General features: G+C 39.9%; 1 protein-coding gene and 1 long non-coding RNA gene across 2 annotated transcripts in view; both read left to right on the top strand.

The window, feature by feature from the left end:
• LOC124274869 overlaps positions 1-8,041 on the top strand; it is a 41,973-nt gene extending 33,932 nt beyond the window's left edge. Inside the window, exons 3-5 of the mRNA XM_046710241.1 lie at positions 3,102-3,502; positions 4,480-4,610; positions 7,818-8,041. Of these exons, the coding sequence (XP_046566197.1) occupies positions 3,102-3,502; positions 4,480-4,610; positions 7,818-8,041 (756 nt within the window). The remainder of the gene's footprint in view (positions 1-3,101; positions 3,503-4,479; positions 4,611-7,817) is intronic.
• Positions 8,042-8,291: 250 nt separating this feature from the next.
• Positions 8,292-12,773, top strand: LOC124274829. Its single transcript, XR_006898049.1, has 2 exons — positions 8,292-8,357; positions 11,712-12,773. It is a non-coding gene; the product is annotated as an uncharacterized LOC124274829 (long non-coding RNA).
• The last annotated feature ends 4,943 nt before the right edge of the window (positions 12,774-17,716 follow it).

Here is a 17,716-nt window from a genome sequence, read left to right as displayed (position 1 = left end):
TGGTGGAGATCTGGACCTGGGTGATCATAGCCACTTGGTGGTGGAGATCTGGACCTGGGTGATCACAGCCACTTGGTGGTGGAGATCTGGACCTGGGTGATCACAGCCACTTGGTGGTGGAGATCTGGACCTGGGTGATCACAGCCACGTGGTGGTGGAGATCTGGACCTGGGTGATCAAAGCCACATGGTGGTGGACATCTGGACCTGGGTGATCACAGCCAGTGGTGGTGGAGATCTGGACCTGGGTGATCACAGCCACGCATGGTGGTGGAGATCTGGACCTGGGTGATCAAAGCCACTTGGTGGTGGACATCTGGACCTGGGTGATGAAAGCCACGTGGTGGTGGACATCTGGACCTGGGTGATCAAAGCCACGTGGTGGTGGACATCTGGACCTGGGTGATCAAAGCCACGTGGTGGTGGACATCTGGACATGGATGATCAAAGCCACGTGGTGGTGGACATCTGGACCTGGGTGATCACAGCCACGTGGTGGTGGACATCTGGACCTGGGTGATCACAGCCACGTGGTGGTGGAGATCTGGACCTGGGTGATCACAGCCACGTGGTGGTGGAGATCTGGACCTGGGTGATCACAGCCATGTGGTGGTGGAGATCTGGACCTGGGTGATCACAGCCATGTGGTGGTGGAGATCTGGACCTGGGTGATCACAGCCACTTGGTGGTGGAGATCTGGACCTGGATGATCACAGCCACTTGGTGGTGGAGATCTGGACCTAGATGATCACAGCCACTTGGTGGTGGAGATCTGGATATCCATGTACCCCACAGACCTACAGTACCCCACAGATTTTAGTATCCCATAAACCCTTAGTACCCCATAGACCCCACAGGTAACCTATGATGACTGGATAAAGCATGAGACCAGGCTGGTTGTCATCTTAAACAATAGGTGTTTGCTAACTAATCAACCACCAGACCGCCTGATTTGATCCTTCACGTAAAGGAGTATTTTCTGATAATCATTCAAATATTACTGCCTTCTACATAAAACCATGCATAAGCCACCCACTCTCACACTCACCCCTCACCCACTCTCACTCTCACTCTCACTCACCCTCACTATCACTCTCACTCACCCTCACTATCACTCTCACTCACCCTCACTATCACTCTCACTCACCCTCACTATCACTCTCACTCACCCTCACTATCACTCTCATTCACCCACTATCACTCTCCCTTTCTACTTTCACTTTCACTCACTCTCTCACTGTTTGAATGCAACAGCAAACATCCCTGTAATATTTCTGTTCCCATACTTTTAACCATCAGTATATACACAGTGATACATACAATTCCTCCAAGTCTGTCATATGGGTCTACAAAACATTCATTCACGTGTACTCCTTGTTGAACTTATCTCTGTCCCCAGGATCTGACTTGACTATCAGCAGTGAGGATATGCAATCAGAGAACCCCCCACTAAGTTTTCAGATTACCTTGACCAGCCCTACTTAACAGGATAAGAAATAAAGAGCACAGTGGGACTTCACAATCATGCAGAAATAATAGAATTAAAAAAATCCTTCCGTTGCCATTTAAATTAACTATTTAAAGATAGGAGGGAAATAATTTTGCATTGATTGTGTCATTTGTTGTTGGTTTTAAGCCTTTGTAAATAAATTATTAAGCATGTTATGCTGATAAGAAACAGTGTGAGAAATGTTTGTTTCTTTAGCTGGGTCAATGAACTGTACCGTATTTAATGTAAGTGGAAGTTGGTTGGTTGGTTGGTTTAATGCTGCACTCTAACAACCCAATATTCCAGCTGTATGGCTTGGGTCTGTAAGTAATCGAGTCTGGACCAGACAATCCAGTGATCAACAGCATGAGCATCGATCTACACAAGTGGGATATGATGACATGTGCCAAACAAGTCAGTGAGCCTGACCACCCAATCAAGTTAGTCGCCTCTTACGCCTGGGTTCCAGGGCCCCGTTTCACAAAGCTATCGTAGTGCTACATCTGTTGTAAGTCTATGTTACAGCATAGGAGGTACGACAGTCGTTAGCTACGATAGCTTTGTGAAACGGGGCCCTGAAGACCAATTCTAACCCAGATCTTCACAAGTGATAAGTGGAAGTTAGAAATGTTTCTGTTTGCTTGTTTCATACTGTGTTATTTGAAGCTCTGTCAGTATAAAGCTAGACATCTTATTTTCAAAAGGTGTATAAAACTCATTATGTCTTATTGTCAGTGAAAGTTCCAGCGGACAGAATTTACACATGCATGTAATACCAAAAAATAAAGAATGTTGTATGTCAAGTTTCAAACGACTGAATCCCAGAATCTAGAAAATCAAGTTGTTTTCCATCTAGATAGAAATGTTTAACTATACATTGGGGAACCTAGACTGACATTTAGTTCAAGAGATGAAGTTATTTTATATAGAAATATGTATCTACATAAAACTTATAAAGCATATATGAATATATTTCTGATTTACAGGCAGAGGCAATCTTGACTTCCTCAATAATCCTAGTCTTGAGTCGGCTCCATTAATCTCTAGTATCTAGAGATTAATCTCTAAACATCTAGGGAGTGTGTTATTTATCTGGCCTCTGATCAATGTGAAGTTTGTAGGTCAGAGTGATTACGTTCTTGATTAGTTTTATCATCATTTGTCATCAGTTTACTGGGTTTAGTGTATGAAGACATATAGTCTGACAAAAGATAATCCATTTCCTTTTATCTTGTTTCACTTTTTGCAAAACTATTATCCACTTTATGACATTCGAATAAAGGTTCACTTGTAGAAGCAAATTCCTGGTTTGAGAATGACAATGGCACGGTTAAATTCATAACTGGCGTATTCTATTTACAATTTGTCCAGTAATTGAGACAAGTCACATAGACTTGCTCTAGGTCCCCTACTCTCTAGCCAAGTGGTATGTCATCAGATCTTCACAGCATAAACTATTGCTCCTAACGTCAGTCACTGGTTTCTCTCCCCTAGACTTGGTTATGTACTGGCTACATTAGCATAGTTGAAATATTGTGGACTAGCGTGCAAAACAACAAACAAACCTGAGTAACTACAGCACATATATCACTAACTCATGCATCTTGTTTCAGGTCGACGATGTTTCTACCCGTGTGGTAAATCTACCACATATCAGAACAATCTACAAGGAAACTGCAGAATGCCTCCTCAATGCTGAGAATTACGAAGACTGTATCATCGTCTGCGACAAGGCTCTTGAGTCTGTCAGTCTTACCCTCAACATGTCTGCTACCTCCTTTGGAGCAGACGACATCAGCAATCTTCTTGGTCAAGATGACAGTGAAGATCTGTCACAAACTATAGGTACCAATTCCAGAAAGAGGCCAAGATCTTACTCCTGTGAACTCGCTCCAGCCAATCAGAATGAAGACGACTGGCAAGATGTTCAACATCATATGACCTTGACATTGTTTAAAACAGATGCCTTAATTGCCTTGAAAGACTATGAAACTGCATCAGATTCATTACACAGGTAAAAAAAAAAGAGACTTCAAGACTCTGCCTTATTTCAACAAATTCCATGGATTATACTGTTTGCTGTTCTAACAAACTGTGTGTGTGTGTGTCTGTCTGTCTGTCTGTCTGTCTGTGTGTGTCTGTCTCCCCTAGTTGTTAATGAGTTTGCTCGTCATGCCAAAGACCCAGTTTCGATTCTCCACTTGGGTAAAATGTGTGAAGTCCATTTCAGGTGTCCCCCGCTGTGTTATTGCTGGAATATTGCTAGAAGCGGTCTAAAACCAAACTCACCTACTCTCACTCACTCACTCTTGCAAACTGGGTTAAAACTGTCTCATATCTTCCATATTTGGAAAGAAAATTGCATCACAGCATTTTCCATTTTTTTGTCATATTTAGACAATGATTTTCCACAAATAGCGTAATATTGACCCTTTTTTATTTATACACACTTGCAGCAATGCTACGAACTTGCCGAGGAGCATGGCATGTGATGCTGCCGGATAGCAGTCTAGACCTTATTCAGTAGCGCTGACATTGTGATACATGCAGCAGCCATTGTGGATGTTTTCAGCATTGTTTGTGTGATTTGACTAATCTTCTTTGCAGTCTCTTGCCTTGGCCCTTCAAGCTTGCGCCACACTGATATTCCATACAGTTGGTGTTGACACTAAAATCTCCACGTTAACTTTGAAATACATGTCAAGGCTTTTTCCTCTGAGTCTAGGTGTACTTAATAATTATGGAGGCATATTCCCTGCACAGTGTTGTTTGGTAGTAACCCAGTGTGAAATGTGATGTCCATGGTTCCGCACCAACCATTCAATACATCGTAAGAGGGCCGGGAATTGCAAACTTGACCGTAAATTTTGTAGTAAAGAACGGACACTTCGGCAAACATCTACATCAGTGGAGAGCAAAAGGACAAAGCCGAGAGACTGTACGCTCAAGACTTAGCGACTTTTTCTAAATAAACATGCTTTCATCTGTCAGGGCCGTTGAAGCGCTTCTGGAATGCCGTGGACGATGGTCGGAGGTTGCGGAAGCTGATATCCAGATGACCTCCGAACCTGTCCCCAAACGACGGAGAACAGTAAATGAGGAGGAGGTTTTAATTAAAACAGGTACAACTTAAAAATGTGTGTATATGCCAATCCCTGGGTAAGTGTATTGGCATAAGGATGTGATTGCTCAATTTATCCAGGGCAATGCAACTTAGTTGTCGAGGAATTCCTAATGGCTGGAAACCCTGCCCACAAGTTGTTATCTCTAGAGTTTACATAATTATTCAAACATGCTCTCAACCTGGATGGGGAAGAAAAAACCCTGTCAATGTTTTTGGTGTATTTTTGTGAATAAATGGGTGTTTTTGTCGGACATTGTGAAAGACTGTCAGAAACGAGCAAACAGGCTTGTTTTAATTGGAATTGGTAATCGAATTATTCCATTGTTTTGATTCATCTGTAAATCATCGTTAGGGAGGAATGTTGCTCCAGGCGACACACTGATGGATGACTGAGTGGCTAAAAAACAGACCTCAGTGGAAATACACTGGTGGCAGTTACATTGAAAACAAAGTGGAACAAAATAGAGAATTAAAGGGGCTTTCATCAGCAGGGTTCTGTCAAGTATAGCATGTAATAATCAGCCATGAGCTATAATACTAATAGAAGACAAGTCAAATAGTGCAGTCAGTTTGTATTTTCATTGTGAAAACGTGAGGCAGAATATCTATTTTCTGTTTTATTACAGAAATATGCTTCTATTTTATACAGCGCTCTTATATGGAGATTCAAGATTTTTTATGTGGTCATAACTTTGAAGGTTTTTTAGGTCAAGGTTCCTTTTATTCTTACAAGGATTTAAAAGACTAAGATTAATGTATGTTGTTTTTTGGATACTATGAAAATACTGATGAATTTATTGATAGATCAAACACACAAAAAATACATCAAATGTATTGATTATCCTATGATTAATCAGAAAATATTATGTCAAATGTACTGCTATTGTTTAATGAATCACAATGAAATATAAATATTGTATGAAACAGGCATTTCCTCAGACTTAGTCACAAAACTATTATGCGTAAACTTCCTGAAAACAAAATCCTGTTTCGTATATGGACCCTTATTTGATAATTTATGTTCAGACATCTCATTTCCTTGCTAGCCAAAACTGCCATGTTCTAAATTCATAGTGGTGCTTTGTACTAGTTACTTCACATCCTTCAGACAGTGATCCTGCACACACACACACACACACACACACACGAGGTCTCACACACACACACACACACACGGTTTCGACACAAGGTGTCCAACTACCTTTATACATTCGTTAACAATTAAAGTTCCCCGCTAGCTAAAAACTGTCATGTTCTGAATCCATGGAGATGAATTGTACTTGTGTTACACCATGTCCTTCAAACTATGACCTTGCACACCCACAATTTTGACATAAGGGTTTGTCCAACTACCTTTATACATTCGTTAACGATTAAACAAAATTTACACCTGTGTATACCTGTACCACCCACACTGTTACTCCCACTACCGCTACTGACTTCACCTGTAACGAGTATTCTGGTACATGCGGAGCCCAGGTAAAGAGAATACACCTGTCAAAGCCTGCATACTGTCCCACTACCCTCAATGAGGTTAGAGAGAGTCACGTGAATAAGCCAGCTCGTCGTCAGTTGACGTTTTTCTCAATTGAATACTCTGCATACTTTCCTATACATGTGATAGATGTTAATGCTGTTTGTTGGATATATGTTATCTGACGCGCTTGAGTGAGTTTTGAATGTAGTTACACCCTTGAGCTGTGTATTGAAGTGTCTGAATGAGAGACTCCTTTGACGGATCGACAGTGTGCCAATACCAGATTTATCTGAAGGCATATGTCTCCATTGGTGTATGCGTTCAACATAGAAAGATGCAGATTTAATAACTCTTCAAAGAAACTACATGTCAAGGATGAATTGAAATTGCAAATATTTTTGTCACAGTACTAAGCTAGAATGTGTGGACGACCTATCTGTGGGTGGGAGATATGTTGACTTAGCAATATATATGTCACATCATCAAAATCAGTTGACCTGTTTTCGAGTGATCACAAGTGTTTTTCGATTCATACTTCTTTGAATTTTCTTCCCTATTTCTGGAGTTATAATGTTTATGAATTATAAAACGTGAAGTTATGTGATAATAGACATTGCAAACATGTCATGTTGGTTTTACAATTTTACAGTTTTACGAACTGTATAAAGTAATATGAAGTCATCAGAGATTGTAAACAACACCAGTTAACTGTGATTGATTTGGTAAATAGTCAAAATATTCCATCCAGACACCTAATTATTCACTGCCAAAATGTAATTGGCCGTTCCCATGGCAACAGTTTGGACCTGCATGCAAATTAGGGCTGGTTCATTTCCAGAACATAACTGACAAACTGTTCAATATTTCTTTGTGAACTTTGTATGCACATCAGGCAAATACTGAACTTTTAATTAACTGGATTGTTTTTTTTCATTTTCCTTGGCAACATGTCTCCAATACATAGTGGGTATGATATAACAGTGAATTAATTCTCCACTACTTAGTAACAACGTAATGAATTGTCCCAGGGCAGAAATTGATGCTGCAAAAAGTAACTGAGCCATCTGTGCTTGTCTGTGATTAGTTTGTTATGCAACACCAAACTCAGCAATATTCCAGTTGTGTGATGGGACTGTAAAAACTCAAATCTGGACCATTTTTTGTTTGTTGTTTAATTCCGTGCTATATTCCAGCTATATTGTGGCAGTCTGTAAATAATCGATACGACACAATTGGGATACGATGACATGTGTCGACCAAGTAAGCGATTCTGACCACCCGATACCATTAGTTGCCTCTTAAGACATCCATAGGTTACTGGGCGGTGGCGTAGCCTAGTGGTTAAAGCGTTGGCTCGTCACGCCGAAGACCCGGGTTCGAATCCCCACATGGGTACAATGTGTGAAGCCCATCTCTGGTGTCCCCCGCAGTGATGTTGCTGGAATATTGCTAAAAGCGGCGTAAAGCCAAAGTCAGTCAGTCAGTAAGTCCATAGGTTGCTGAAGCTCAGTTCTAACCTGGATCTTGATGGGTGTAAATCTGGACCAGAAAATCTAGTACTTGACATCATGGTCCACTCAGTTTTGAAACAATGACATGTAATTACCAAGCCCCAGACCAACAGATTCCTGTACTTGCCTCTTATTCAGGCATAGGTTGCATGTGGCCAATATTCGAATCTCAATGGATCTTGGACACCTGCGTGAAGTGTGAATGGTTGTATTTCAGATTGTAGTCCCTGCCTTGAGTGGAAGTCCCTTCTAGTGCAAGCTTGTTGCAAGTTCTCCAGCCTCCTGGCAGACCAGGGGAAGACAGCAGACGCCCTTCACTACTCTCGGATAGCTGTACAGACTCTCCCAGGTACAGCACTATCCCCACACCACCTAGGTACAGTTGCCACTATCTCCGACTCTCAGTGGCCACCCCATGTTATTCCGTTAATAAAATTGTGATTAGCTTCCTGTGACTTCAGACTGTTTGCTGAGTTAATTCCCCCCAAGCAGACCAGCACGCCAGTTAGATAAGGGGTTTCACCGGAACCATCACTTGGACCCAAGACCCATATCATAATACTATCTTCCTCAACACACAATCCAGGTACAGGGCACACTATCCCCTGCTGCACAGATACAGTCCACTATCTCAGGGAGGGAGGAGGTAACCACTATTCCCCAGCATCATGGCTGCATCACAGGGGTGGGGCAACACTCAGACCACACTCCTCCTACCACCCACTGTGTTGTTACAGGTGATACAATCACAACTCTGGTAACTGAGTCAGAAACAACTAAAAGACTCTGGCAACAGGGGTGGGGATGCAACTTCAGACGGAGCTTCAGGGTCCTGGTCCAACTGGTTTCATGCCAGCCACCTTGATTTGGCAAATAGATGTACTGTCAGGGTCCTGGACCCTGGATTCATGCCAGCCCCTTGATTTTATCGAGTACTGTACAATGTCATTGGGTACAATGTCATTACTGAAAAAAAAACACATAATACGTGACTACAATAGCAGTAAAAATATACTAATTTTTTAAAAATACATTAAGTTAAATTATCAATAGCATATGTAACATACAATAAATTGCATCCACATTTTATTCATGATACTCACTACTGATTTAGGTTGATAACAAGTTCTTAGAATATCTATATAATCTGCATTAAATAAGAAAATTCTTTGGAAAGGCTAATACTAATTTTTGCATCTGTTTTTGGCCAAAATACTAATTGGGCTAAATTAGGGTTGGCATCTGTGAATGTGTAAAGCCCATTTCTTGTGTCCCCCGCCGTGATATTGCTGATCGTCATGCAGTATCCTTGAGGATGCCAACACACTTCCATTATGTCATATGCCCAGACGTGAAGGCTCAGATACCGCACTACACTGCACTGAAACATTTATCAGTTATGCAGATGCTAATATTTTAGTCTTCAAAGTTTTAGTCTTTAATTTTTACAAAAAGTGACAAATCTATAAAGATTCATCCTTAAAGCTTTTTAGCACACATGGTCGTGCAGTCGAAGTGGAAATTGTAGTTTCATTTTCTTGCTGAAGCTGTGTACCCTGATACAACTCCAGATTCCCTGTGGCAGTGGGGTAGCCCAGGGTTTGCTCATCACGCTGGGTTCGATTCCCCACATGAATACAACGTTTGAAGTTCATTTCTGATATCTGACACTGTGATATTGCTGAAATATTGCTAGAAGTTTTCTTATAACTAAACTTACTCACTCACACAAGATTTCCTAAAGTGGATGCCAAGTTTCAGTGGTCTGTCAGATACCTAGAGGGGTTGGAACTCTACGTCCTGGCTGGGTTGTTGTAGAATCCAACCCCAGCTGTCATCACCATCAAACTACCTTCCACTAGGTCAGCGTTTAGTATCTGACCAGTTAACCCCAAGCGCTTCCGACTCTGTGGACATTCAGAGGACATGCTGGGCTTCCAGATTAATCCCCAACAATCTGTAGTGTTCTGCGAGGGCCACTTGGTAGATCAGGTGGCCAGACACACTAACTTGGTGTCTCACTGTAACCTGACATTGTGGTTCTTTGTTCACAATGTAGTAGTTGTTCTGCTTTACATCAGTTTGAAATATTTTCAGACTGCTGAGTGTGGCATTAAACAACAAACAAACAATGAGATGAAGTCAAAACCTGGATTTCAAATAAAATTATTTTTACTCCACTGATGAATAAATAGACGCCAGGTGTTCACCATCTTCCTTTAATGTTGTTGAAAATATTTCATCTTGGACTTGCTCCAAGACCCCAGCTTATTACATCTCATGTTTTTCCCATCTGAAATATTTAGATTTTTAGGATTACCTCAGTGTGAAACAAAATATTAGCCTTGCCATGTAATATGTAAATATCTGCGCTCATATTCTGATATAACAGACACCTTAATAATCCTTAAGCTCTTTTGGGGGCGATGGGGTAGCCAAGTGGTTAAAGCGTTCACTCGTCACACTGAAGACTGGGTTTGATTCCCTGCATGGGTACAATGTGTGAAGCCCATTTCTGGTGTCCCCTGCTGTGATATTGCTGGAATATTGCTAAAAGTGACATAAAACTAAACTCACTCACTCATGCTCTCTAACTTTTCATGCTTTTTGTTGTCGAACATACAAGAGACTGACTGAACAAACCGTTACAACATGTTACTGATTTTGTGTCAACAGCCATTTGTAAGTGAGACTTTGATTACAGCCCGCCTATGTGTAACACTTGCTAGTATTGATTGAAGTACATGTGTCGCCGTGGATATTGTCACGGCAACTGTCACACCTGGCGTAGACGGCACCGTGGAGATACACATGCTCACTCTACAGGACTGACTCATCTCATGTCCGTGGATGGATGAAAATAAAACATCACAGTAGCTTCATTTATTAATCACAGAAATTAATATTGCCTTAATAGCTGTACGCCTACTCACAGATGTGTGATAGTATCAAAACGATATGACCCTCCTCAAGTGAATGTGATTTTTCTCTTCTGATCATGGTTACGGATCAGATAATTTCGCCCAAATTATCAATCTCAATATTGAGTGAACTTTGGACAACATTGCATGGATTTGTAAAATCTATCAATACATTAAACATTTTTTATTATAAAAGGTTTATATTGTTGATGGAATTGACTGGAATACTTCGATTTGTTGAATTGCCTTTTCTGGATTTGTGTGCTAGCAGTAATGTATTTGATTTTTGTAATAAATTGATAATATTGCGTGTGTGTGTGTACTATTCACCCTCATTAACACAGCTGGATGGTGTGTATGATCTGCTATCACACCAGTAACTGCCCAATCCTCACTAGTCTGCTCTTTAAATGGGAACAAGTTGAGACCAGGTGGATCTACATCACCTCAGGCTTTTCTAGACCCTGACAAACTGTGATTTATCATTTAAGACTGGCTTCCACTTGAGATATAGCATGGATGAAATAAAGTGATATCTCCTTTTATAAAATTTCATCACAGTGCATTGTAGATCATTGTGATGTCATTGCTTAAATGACATCACAATCAGATAACATTGCTGATCTATCTGCCTCTGAAGCTGGTATCTGTACTTATCTACAGTGCAGTCAGTGGTTACTTGTATTTCTGTCAATAACGTGATGAGTGGGTTAAAATTTAACATCACATTGGCAATATTTCCGCCATATTGCGATCAATTAAACGAAGAAGTTGGAAGACTGACTGACTGACTGAGTTTGGTTTTACGCTGCTTTTAGCAATATTCCAGCAACATCACGGACAGAAATGGGCTTCACACATTGTACCCATTACAAACGATCTATAACGAAAACGCTTTAACCTCTAGGCTACCTCACCGCCCCATTACAAGATTATAACCCTTGTCTTTGCTGTTTGTAACTGTAATAATGTTTAAAGCATCTTTACATCAAACCCTCTCACTCACTCACTTACCAAGGTACTGGCTGTAATATTCCTCAATATAATCTCTCCCCTTCACAGATTGACATGTATTTTCTATACTTACTGAGGTAGTGTTTCAACACGCAGTAATCCTCAATCCATTCAAGAATATTGTCACCTCAGATTGTAGATATTGATACTATAGACCCATACTTCTTGTTTTACAGGAAACTATTAACAGAGAATGAGGATACAGCACTTGAAAGTGGAAACCTTGGCGCTAGAGCTGCACTTGAGATGGATGTAAAGTCTATACAGCACTTTCTTCAACCAAAATGTCCGCCACAGACTTCGTGGACATGACTGTAGCCCTGTACTAGGCCTGTACTATGTGACTGCTGTGGTCTGAAAGATCCTTGGCATTGTCATACCACAGCTGTTGAAAGATGATGCTTGTTATTACCTTGCCTGCAGCATGGTATAAAACAAGGACTACACCACTCAGAGTCGGTAGAGTCAGGAGTGTCTGAATGGGGTTTCCAAGTTAAATCGTGATGGGGTAGTACATGAAACTGCCATTATTCCGGACTAGAACAAGTTCATACAGGCATGCACACAGACACACAGACAGGCAGGCAGGCAGGCACATGCGCTCTCGCACACACACGCGCATACCCAAATGCATGTTGCTACTTTAAGTGCAAAAGACGTGGCATTAAACCCCACTTGACCCCCACCTCTGATGTACTACATGATACAGGTTGTACCAGATGTGTAATATTCTTCAAGAACTCGGTAACCATTCATCCACATGTTCCATGTCTCTTGGAGGAGTTGAAGTGGGTAATCCCAGCAGTGGCGTCTTGAAACCATTCTCAGTACCAGATTCCATCAAACTTTGGAATAACTAGAATGGACTTCAGAAATACAGCCAGCCAGCATCTTTAAGCATTGCAGCGGTCTAATGAAGAACTATGAAGAAAAATAGGTGTTTTTGTACATCACATGAGACGTGACATGTTGAGATTCAAACTCGGATCTTCATCATGAGAAGAAAATGCTTTCTTCACTAGGCTACCCTAATGTCACAAGTAATGTATTTATGTTGAATCTTTAGAATGAATTCAGTCCTGAGGAGAAATGTATGAATTCATATAGAGACAAGTGTGGAGAGATAAACTGATGGGCATCTAGAAACATTTCTATGACTGTACCATGAAAGTACCTTTTGTTAAGTTTGTGATTCTTATTTTGTTGATGATAATAAACTTGGTTGATTTTTGAGAGTCCATATTTTTCTTTGTCTTTAGGTTGCTAATTTCATCAACAGATGTCTTAAAAAATAATTATGGTTTGTTTGTGCCAGACACAAACTCATGGTTATATGAAATCGGAACTGAACTGGAACTGTTTCTACTTTCATCATGTAGACATAAAAAATGGCCCAACACCAGCTTGAACTTACAGCAAAACTGTGATAGATCTATTACCTGTTATTAATCTGTGTTTGTTTGTCAATTGCATTTGTGGAATCATACATAGAAATTGAGGATCAGTGGAAAACTGAGTTGATTAGCCGAGTAGGTTATATGCACCTCATCCAGCTGTAACGGCTGGTTTAAAGGCACACAATGTTACACAATGTTGACAATATTTTGGCCTATATTATACATATTGGGGCATATGCACTCACTTTAGCTTCCTATTGATGCAATAAAAGACTTATTATCCCCTACGACTTGCCTGTAATTGAAACATCGAGGCGAACAGCTTCCAAACACTTGCCATGTATGGAATGTATACGATTGCTCCATACATCGTACATCGAAAACTGTCTGACATGGTGTTGGTGGTGTTTGCCAAACTGGTTTCAATCACAAGTTGCGTTATAGGATATTCGTAAAGAGCTCTCCAAGGGACATGACGCAATGGGGTTCGCTTGAAATTATGTTTGGTCAGTAGAGGGCGCGAGAGTCGATTTAATGCATTGTTGCATTAATTCATACAAACTTTTTAATTTAATATTGTAATCTAAATATGTAAATATGAAATTGAATAAATTATATGGTATCTTCCCTGAGGGTTGATAGTATTTTTGAGAGAAATGCATTATATATTTTTAGAGAAGTGTGCTGTGACATAGTGCCTTTAAGTCACAGACAAATCACTTTGCTGTTTGATCTGGTGTAGGTTACAGACACCTCACCCTGCTAGTTCAATGAGTGGATTCAAGCCCCGTAATCCCACAATGAACAGTTATATCACCAGTATTAGCTGATCTGTGCAGGTTTTTAATCAAGCCATCTCATAATGGCTGCTTCATATCATCAGGTTGTGTGTACAAGCCTTTATTAAGTAGATCTCCATTAACGGTTGCTCCTTACCCAACAACCCTCACAACCATCATCCATCTTCAAGTGTGTTATAACAAGGATTACATCATTCTAAAGCTCAGGTCGTTGGGTTCCCCTAACAACCACTCATGTGATAAATCCCATATTTCCCGGTGTTTGAGTAGGGTAGTTGTCTTGTGAGTACAGAAGACTGATGAGTAGTGTGTGTACAGTACAGATCCGCTGACCAGATGCCACATGACTCGTGTAAGCCTCGGATAGCAATTCCGGGCACAGATTGAGGTTAATCCTCGACATCGGGAGAAGGTGTGACAGTGGGCACATGTGTTAACTTATTGTTCAACATGGATTGGCTTTGCCAGCCTTATGTCCACTGCGGTCAATCATAGTGGTCAGCGGTTGGCAACAGCAGCCTGTTGTCAGCTCATATTGGATAAACTGTTGGCAACTCCATGGTGATAGATATTGGCGGCAACGTTTATAAGGACAGTGTGTGGATGGTTTACAGGTTTCTATTTCAATAGGATCAGCATATTTTAAACTATTTTAACATTTTCTCCATATGACAGTAATTGACACCAACAACTGACTTAAATAAAGCATGCTGATGGTTATCTGGTCACTGAAGCAGTGCACCATCTCGTGAATTGAAGTTAATTTTTAAACAGCTGTAGAGAACCTGGCTCCCACTTTTTAACATATATTATAGATCAATTCAAGCATATATGATCTTTGTTAATATTGCTGTTTCATATTTGTGTATATTTTTTACAGTGTAATATTGCCTTCAAATTGGTAATTTTGCGCTAAAGATAGGGTACTAAACTATTGAATAAACTATTTATTTGAATATAACTGAGAAATAAATTTTCAGGGAACATGCGAAGATCTTAATTAAAGGTACAGTAACTTGTGAAACTGAAGTTGTTTTACCATATCTTGACATCTTGTCGGATGCAGATATACAGATATAGATAGTGTTTATAACTTGTGTCAAGGGTCACTTGGGGTCCTCCATTGTCAAAGTCTAATTCGTTGTTGTTGTTTTGTTTTGAAACACTTTGTCATCACAAATTATATGAATCTGTGTGACATGTTGGAAAGAACAAATGATAGTGTCAATTTTTGCTTTTTCATTTTGAGTAAACTCTACTGTTATCCAAGAAATGAGAACATAACATCCTTCCTACAGCGTGTCTCATACTGAAAAGAGTCAGGCTTCTATCTATGTTATATGTAAAGATTTTCCCGAATTAAGATTCATATAAAAATTAATTGAAGAAAGATTTATTATCTACACATAATTATAGGTACAGTGAATCAGAGTTTGGAATGAAAGCTGCTGTGTTGGGAACTGGGTCAACACTATGTCAGTAATGAATTGTGATATCCAACTTGTGTGACATCGCCTATATTCATATATTCATGTCACTCCCTATCTCTGTCCTATGTTATCAGTGCTTTATGAAGGCAGTACATATTTGATTCATATAGAGTTTAATGAACTCCCGTATCACCTAGATAGGTGCTGCAGATGTGTATAACTTGTCCAATTGTGTAACTCTCGTATCACCCAGATAGGTAATACAGATGTGTATAGTTTCTGATCAGATTATGTATCTCATCAAGTGAAATGACAACCCTGCTAGTTAAACAAGTGACTGCTTGTGAAAATGTCGTCAGTCAGTTGAGTACGTTATTAGACATGAAACAACAGATTTCTTCTGTGTTAAATATTTTCTAATTAATCTTCATGGGCGTACTAAAGAGTCATCGAGGCAGACTAAAAGTAGCTCAAGTATAAAGTAGTTTCATATTTGAGTGACTTTTATAAAGCATCACATGAATCCATTTAACATATATATTTCATAGCCTTGCTCCAAGGCTCTACTGAATGATAAGTTCATGAATGTTGTAGCGTCATAATAAGCAAGTCTAGATAAGCAGGCGGTACATATGGATAAGCCCATGAATGTTGTATGTTCATGATAAGTAAGTCTAGATAAGGGGGCAGTACATATGGATAAGCCCATGAATGTTGTATGTTCATGATAAGTAAGTCTAGATAAGGGGGCAGTACAAATGGATAAGCCCATGAATGTTGTATGTTCATGATAAGTAAGTCTAGATAAGGGGGCAGTACAAATGGATAAGCCCATGAATGTTGTATGTTCATGATAAGTAAGTCTAGATAAGGCTGCAGTACAAATGGATAAGCCCATGAATGTTGTATGTTCATGATAAGTAAGTCTAGATAAGGGGGCAGTACAAATGGATAAGCCCATGAATGTTGTATGTTCATGATAAGTAAGTCTAGATAAGGGGGCAGTACAAATGGATAAGCCCATGAATGTTGTGTGTTCATGATAAGTAAGTCTAGATAAGGGGGCAGTACAAAGGGATAAGCCCATGAATGTTGTATGTTCATGATAAGTAAGTCTAGATAAGGGGCAGTACAAATGGATAAGCCCATGAATGTTGTATGTTCATGATAAGCAAGTCTAGATAAAGGGGTCAGTACAAATGGATAAGTCCATGAATGTTGTATGTTCATGATAAGCAAGTCTAGATAAGGGGTCAGTACAAATGGATAAGTCCATGAATGTTGTATGTTCATGATAAGCAAGTCTAGATAAGGGGCAGTACAAATGGATAAGTCCATGAATGTTGTATGTTCATGATAAGCAAGTCTAGATAAGGGGTCAGTACAAATGGATAAGTCCATGAATGTTGTATGTTCATGATAAGCAAGTCTAGATAAGGGGTCAGTACAAATGGATAAAGTCCATGAATGTTGTATGTTCATGATAAGCAAGTCTAGATAAGGGGGCAGTACAAATGGATAAGCCAATGAATGTTGTATGTTCATGATAAGCAAGTCTAGATAAGGGGTCAGTACAAATGGATAAGTCCATGAATGTTGTATGTTCATGATAAGCAAGTCTAGATAAGGGGTCAGTACAAATGGATAAGTCCATGAATGTTGTATGTTCATGATAAGCAAGTCTAGATAAGGGGGCAGTACAGTACATATGGATAAGCCCATGAATGTTGTATGTTCATGATAAGCAAGTCTAGATAAGGGGCAGTACAAATGGATAAGCCCATGAATGTTGTGTGTTCATGATAAGTAAGTCTAGATAAGGGGCAGTACATATGGATAAGCCCATGAATGTTGTATGTTCATGATAAGTAAGTTCTAGATAAGGGGGCAGTACAAATGGATAAGCCCATGAATGTTGTATGTTCATGATAAGTAAGTCTAGATAAGGGGGCAGTACAAATGGATAAGCCAATGAATGTTGTATGTTCATGATAAGTAAGTCTAGATAAGGGGGCAGTACAAATGGATAAGCCCATGAATGTTGTGTGTTCATGATAAGTAAGTCTAGATAAGGGGGCAGTACAAATGGATAAGCCCATGAATGTTGTATGTTCATGATAAGTAAGTCTAGATAAGGGGGCAGTACAAATGGATAAGCCCATGAATGTTGTATGTTCATGATAAGCAAGTCTAGATAAGGGGGCAGTACAAATGGATAAGCCCATGAATGTTGTATGTTCATGATTAAGCAAGTCTAGATAAGGGGCAGTACAAATGGATAAGCCATGAATGTTGTATGTTCATGATAATAAGTAAGTCTAGATAAGGGGGCAGTACAAAATGGATAAGCCCATGAATGTTGTATGTTCATGATAAGCAAGTCTAGATAAGGGGGCAGTACAAATGGATAAGCCCATGAATGTTTGTATGTTCATGATAAGCAAGTCTAGATAAGGGGCAGTACAAATGGATAAGCCCATGAATGTTGTATGTTCATGATAAGTAAGTCTAGATAAGGGGCAGTACATATGGATAAGCCAATGAATGTTGTATG

This window comes from Haliotis rubra, unplaced genomic scaffold (genome assembly GCF_003918875.1).
Source record: "Haliotis rubra isolate DU_JTF1 unplaced genomic scaffold, ASM391887v1 Scf195, whole genome shotgun sequence".
Taxonomy (NCBI): Eukaryota; Metazoa; Mollusca; class Gastropoda; order Lepetellida; family Haliotidae; genus Haliotis; species Haliotis rubra.
Note: the sequence above shows the minus strand (reverse complement) of the source record. Positions and strands in the feature narration are given on the sequence as shown.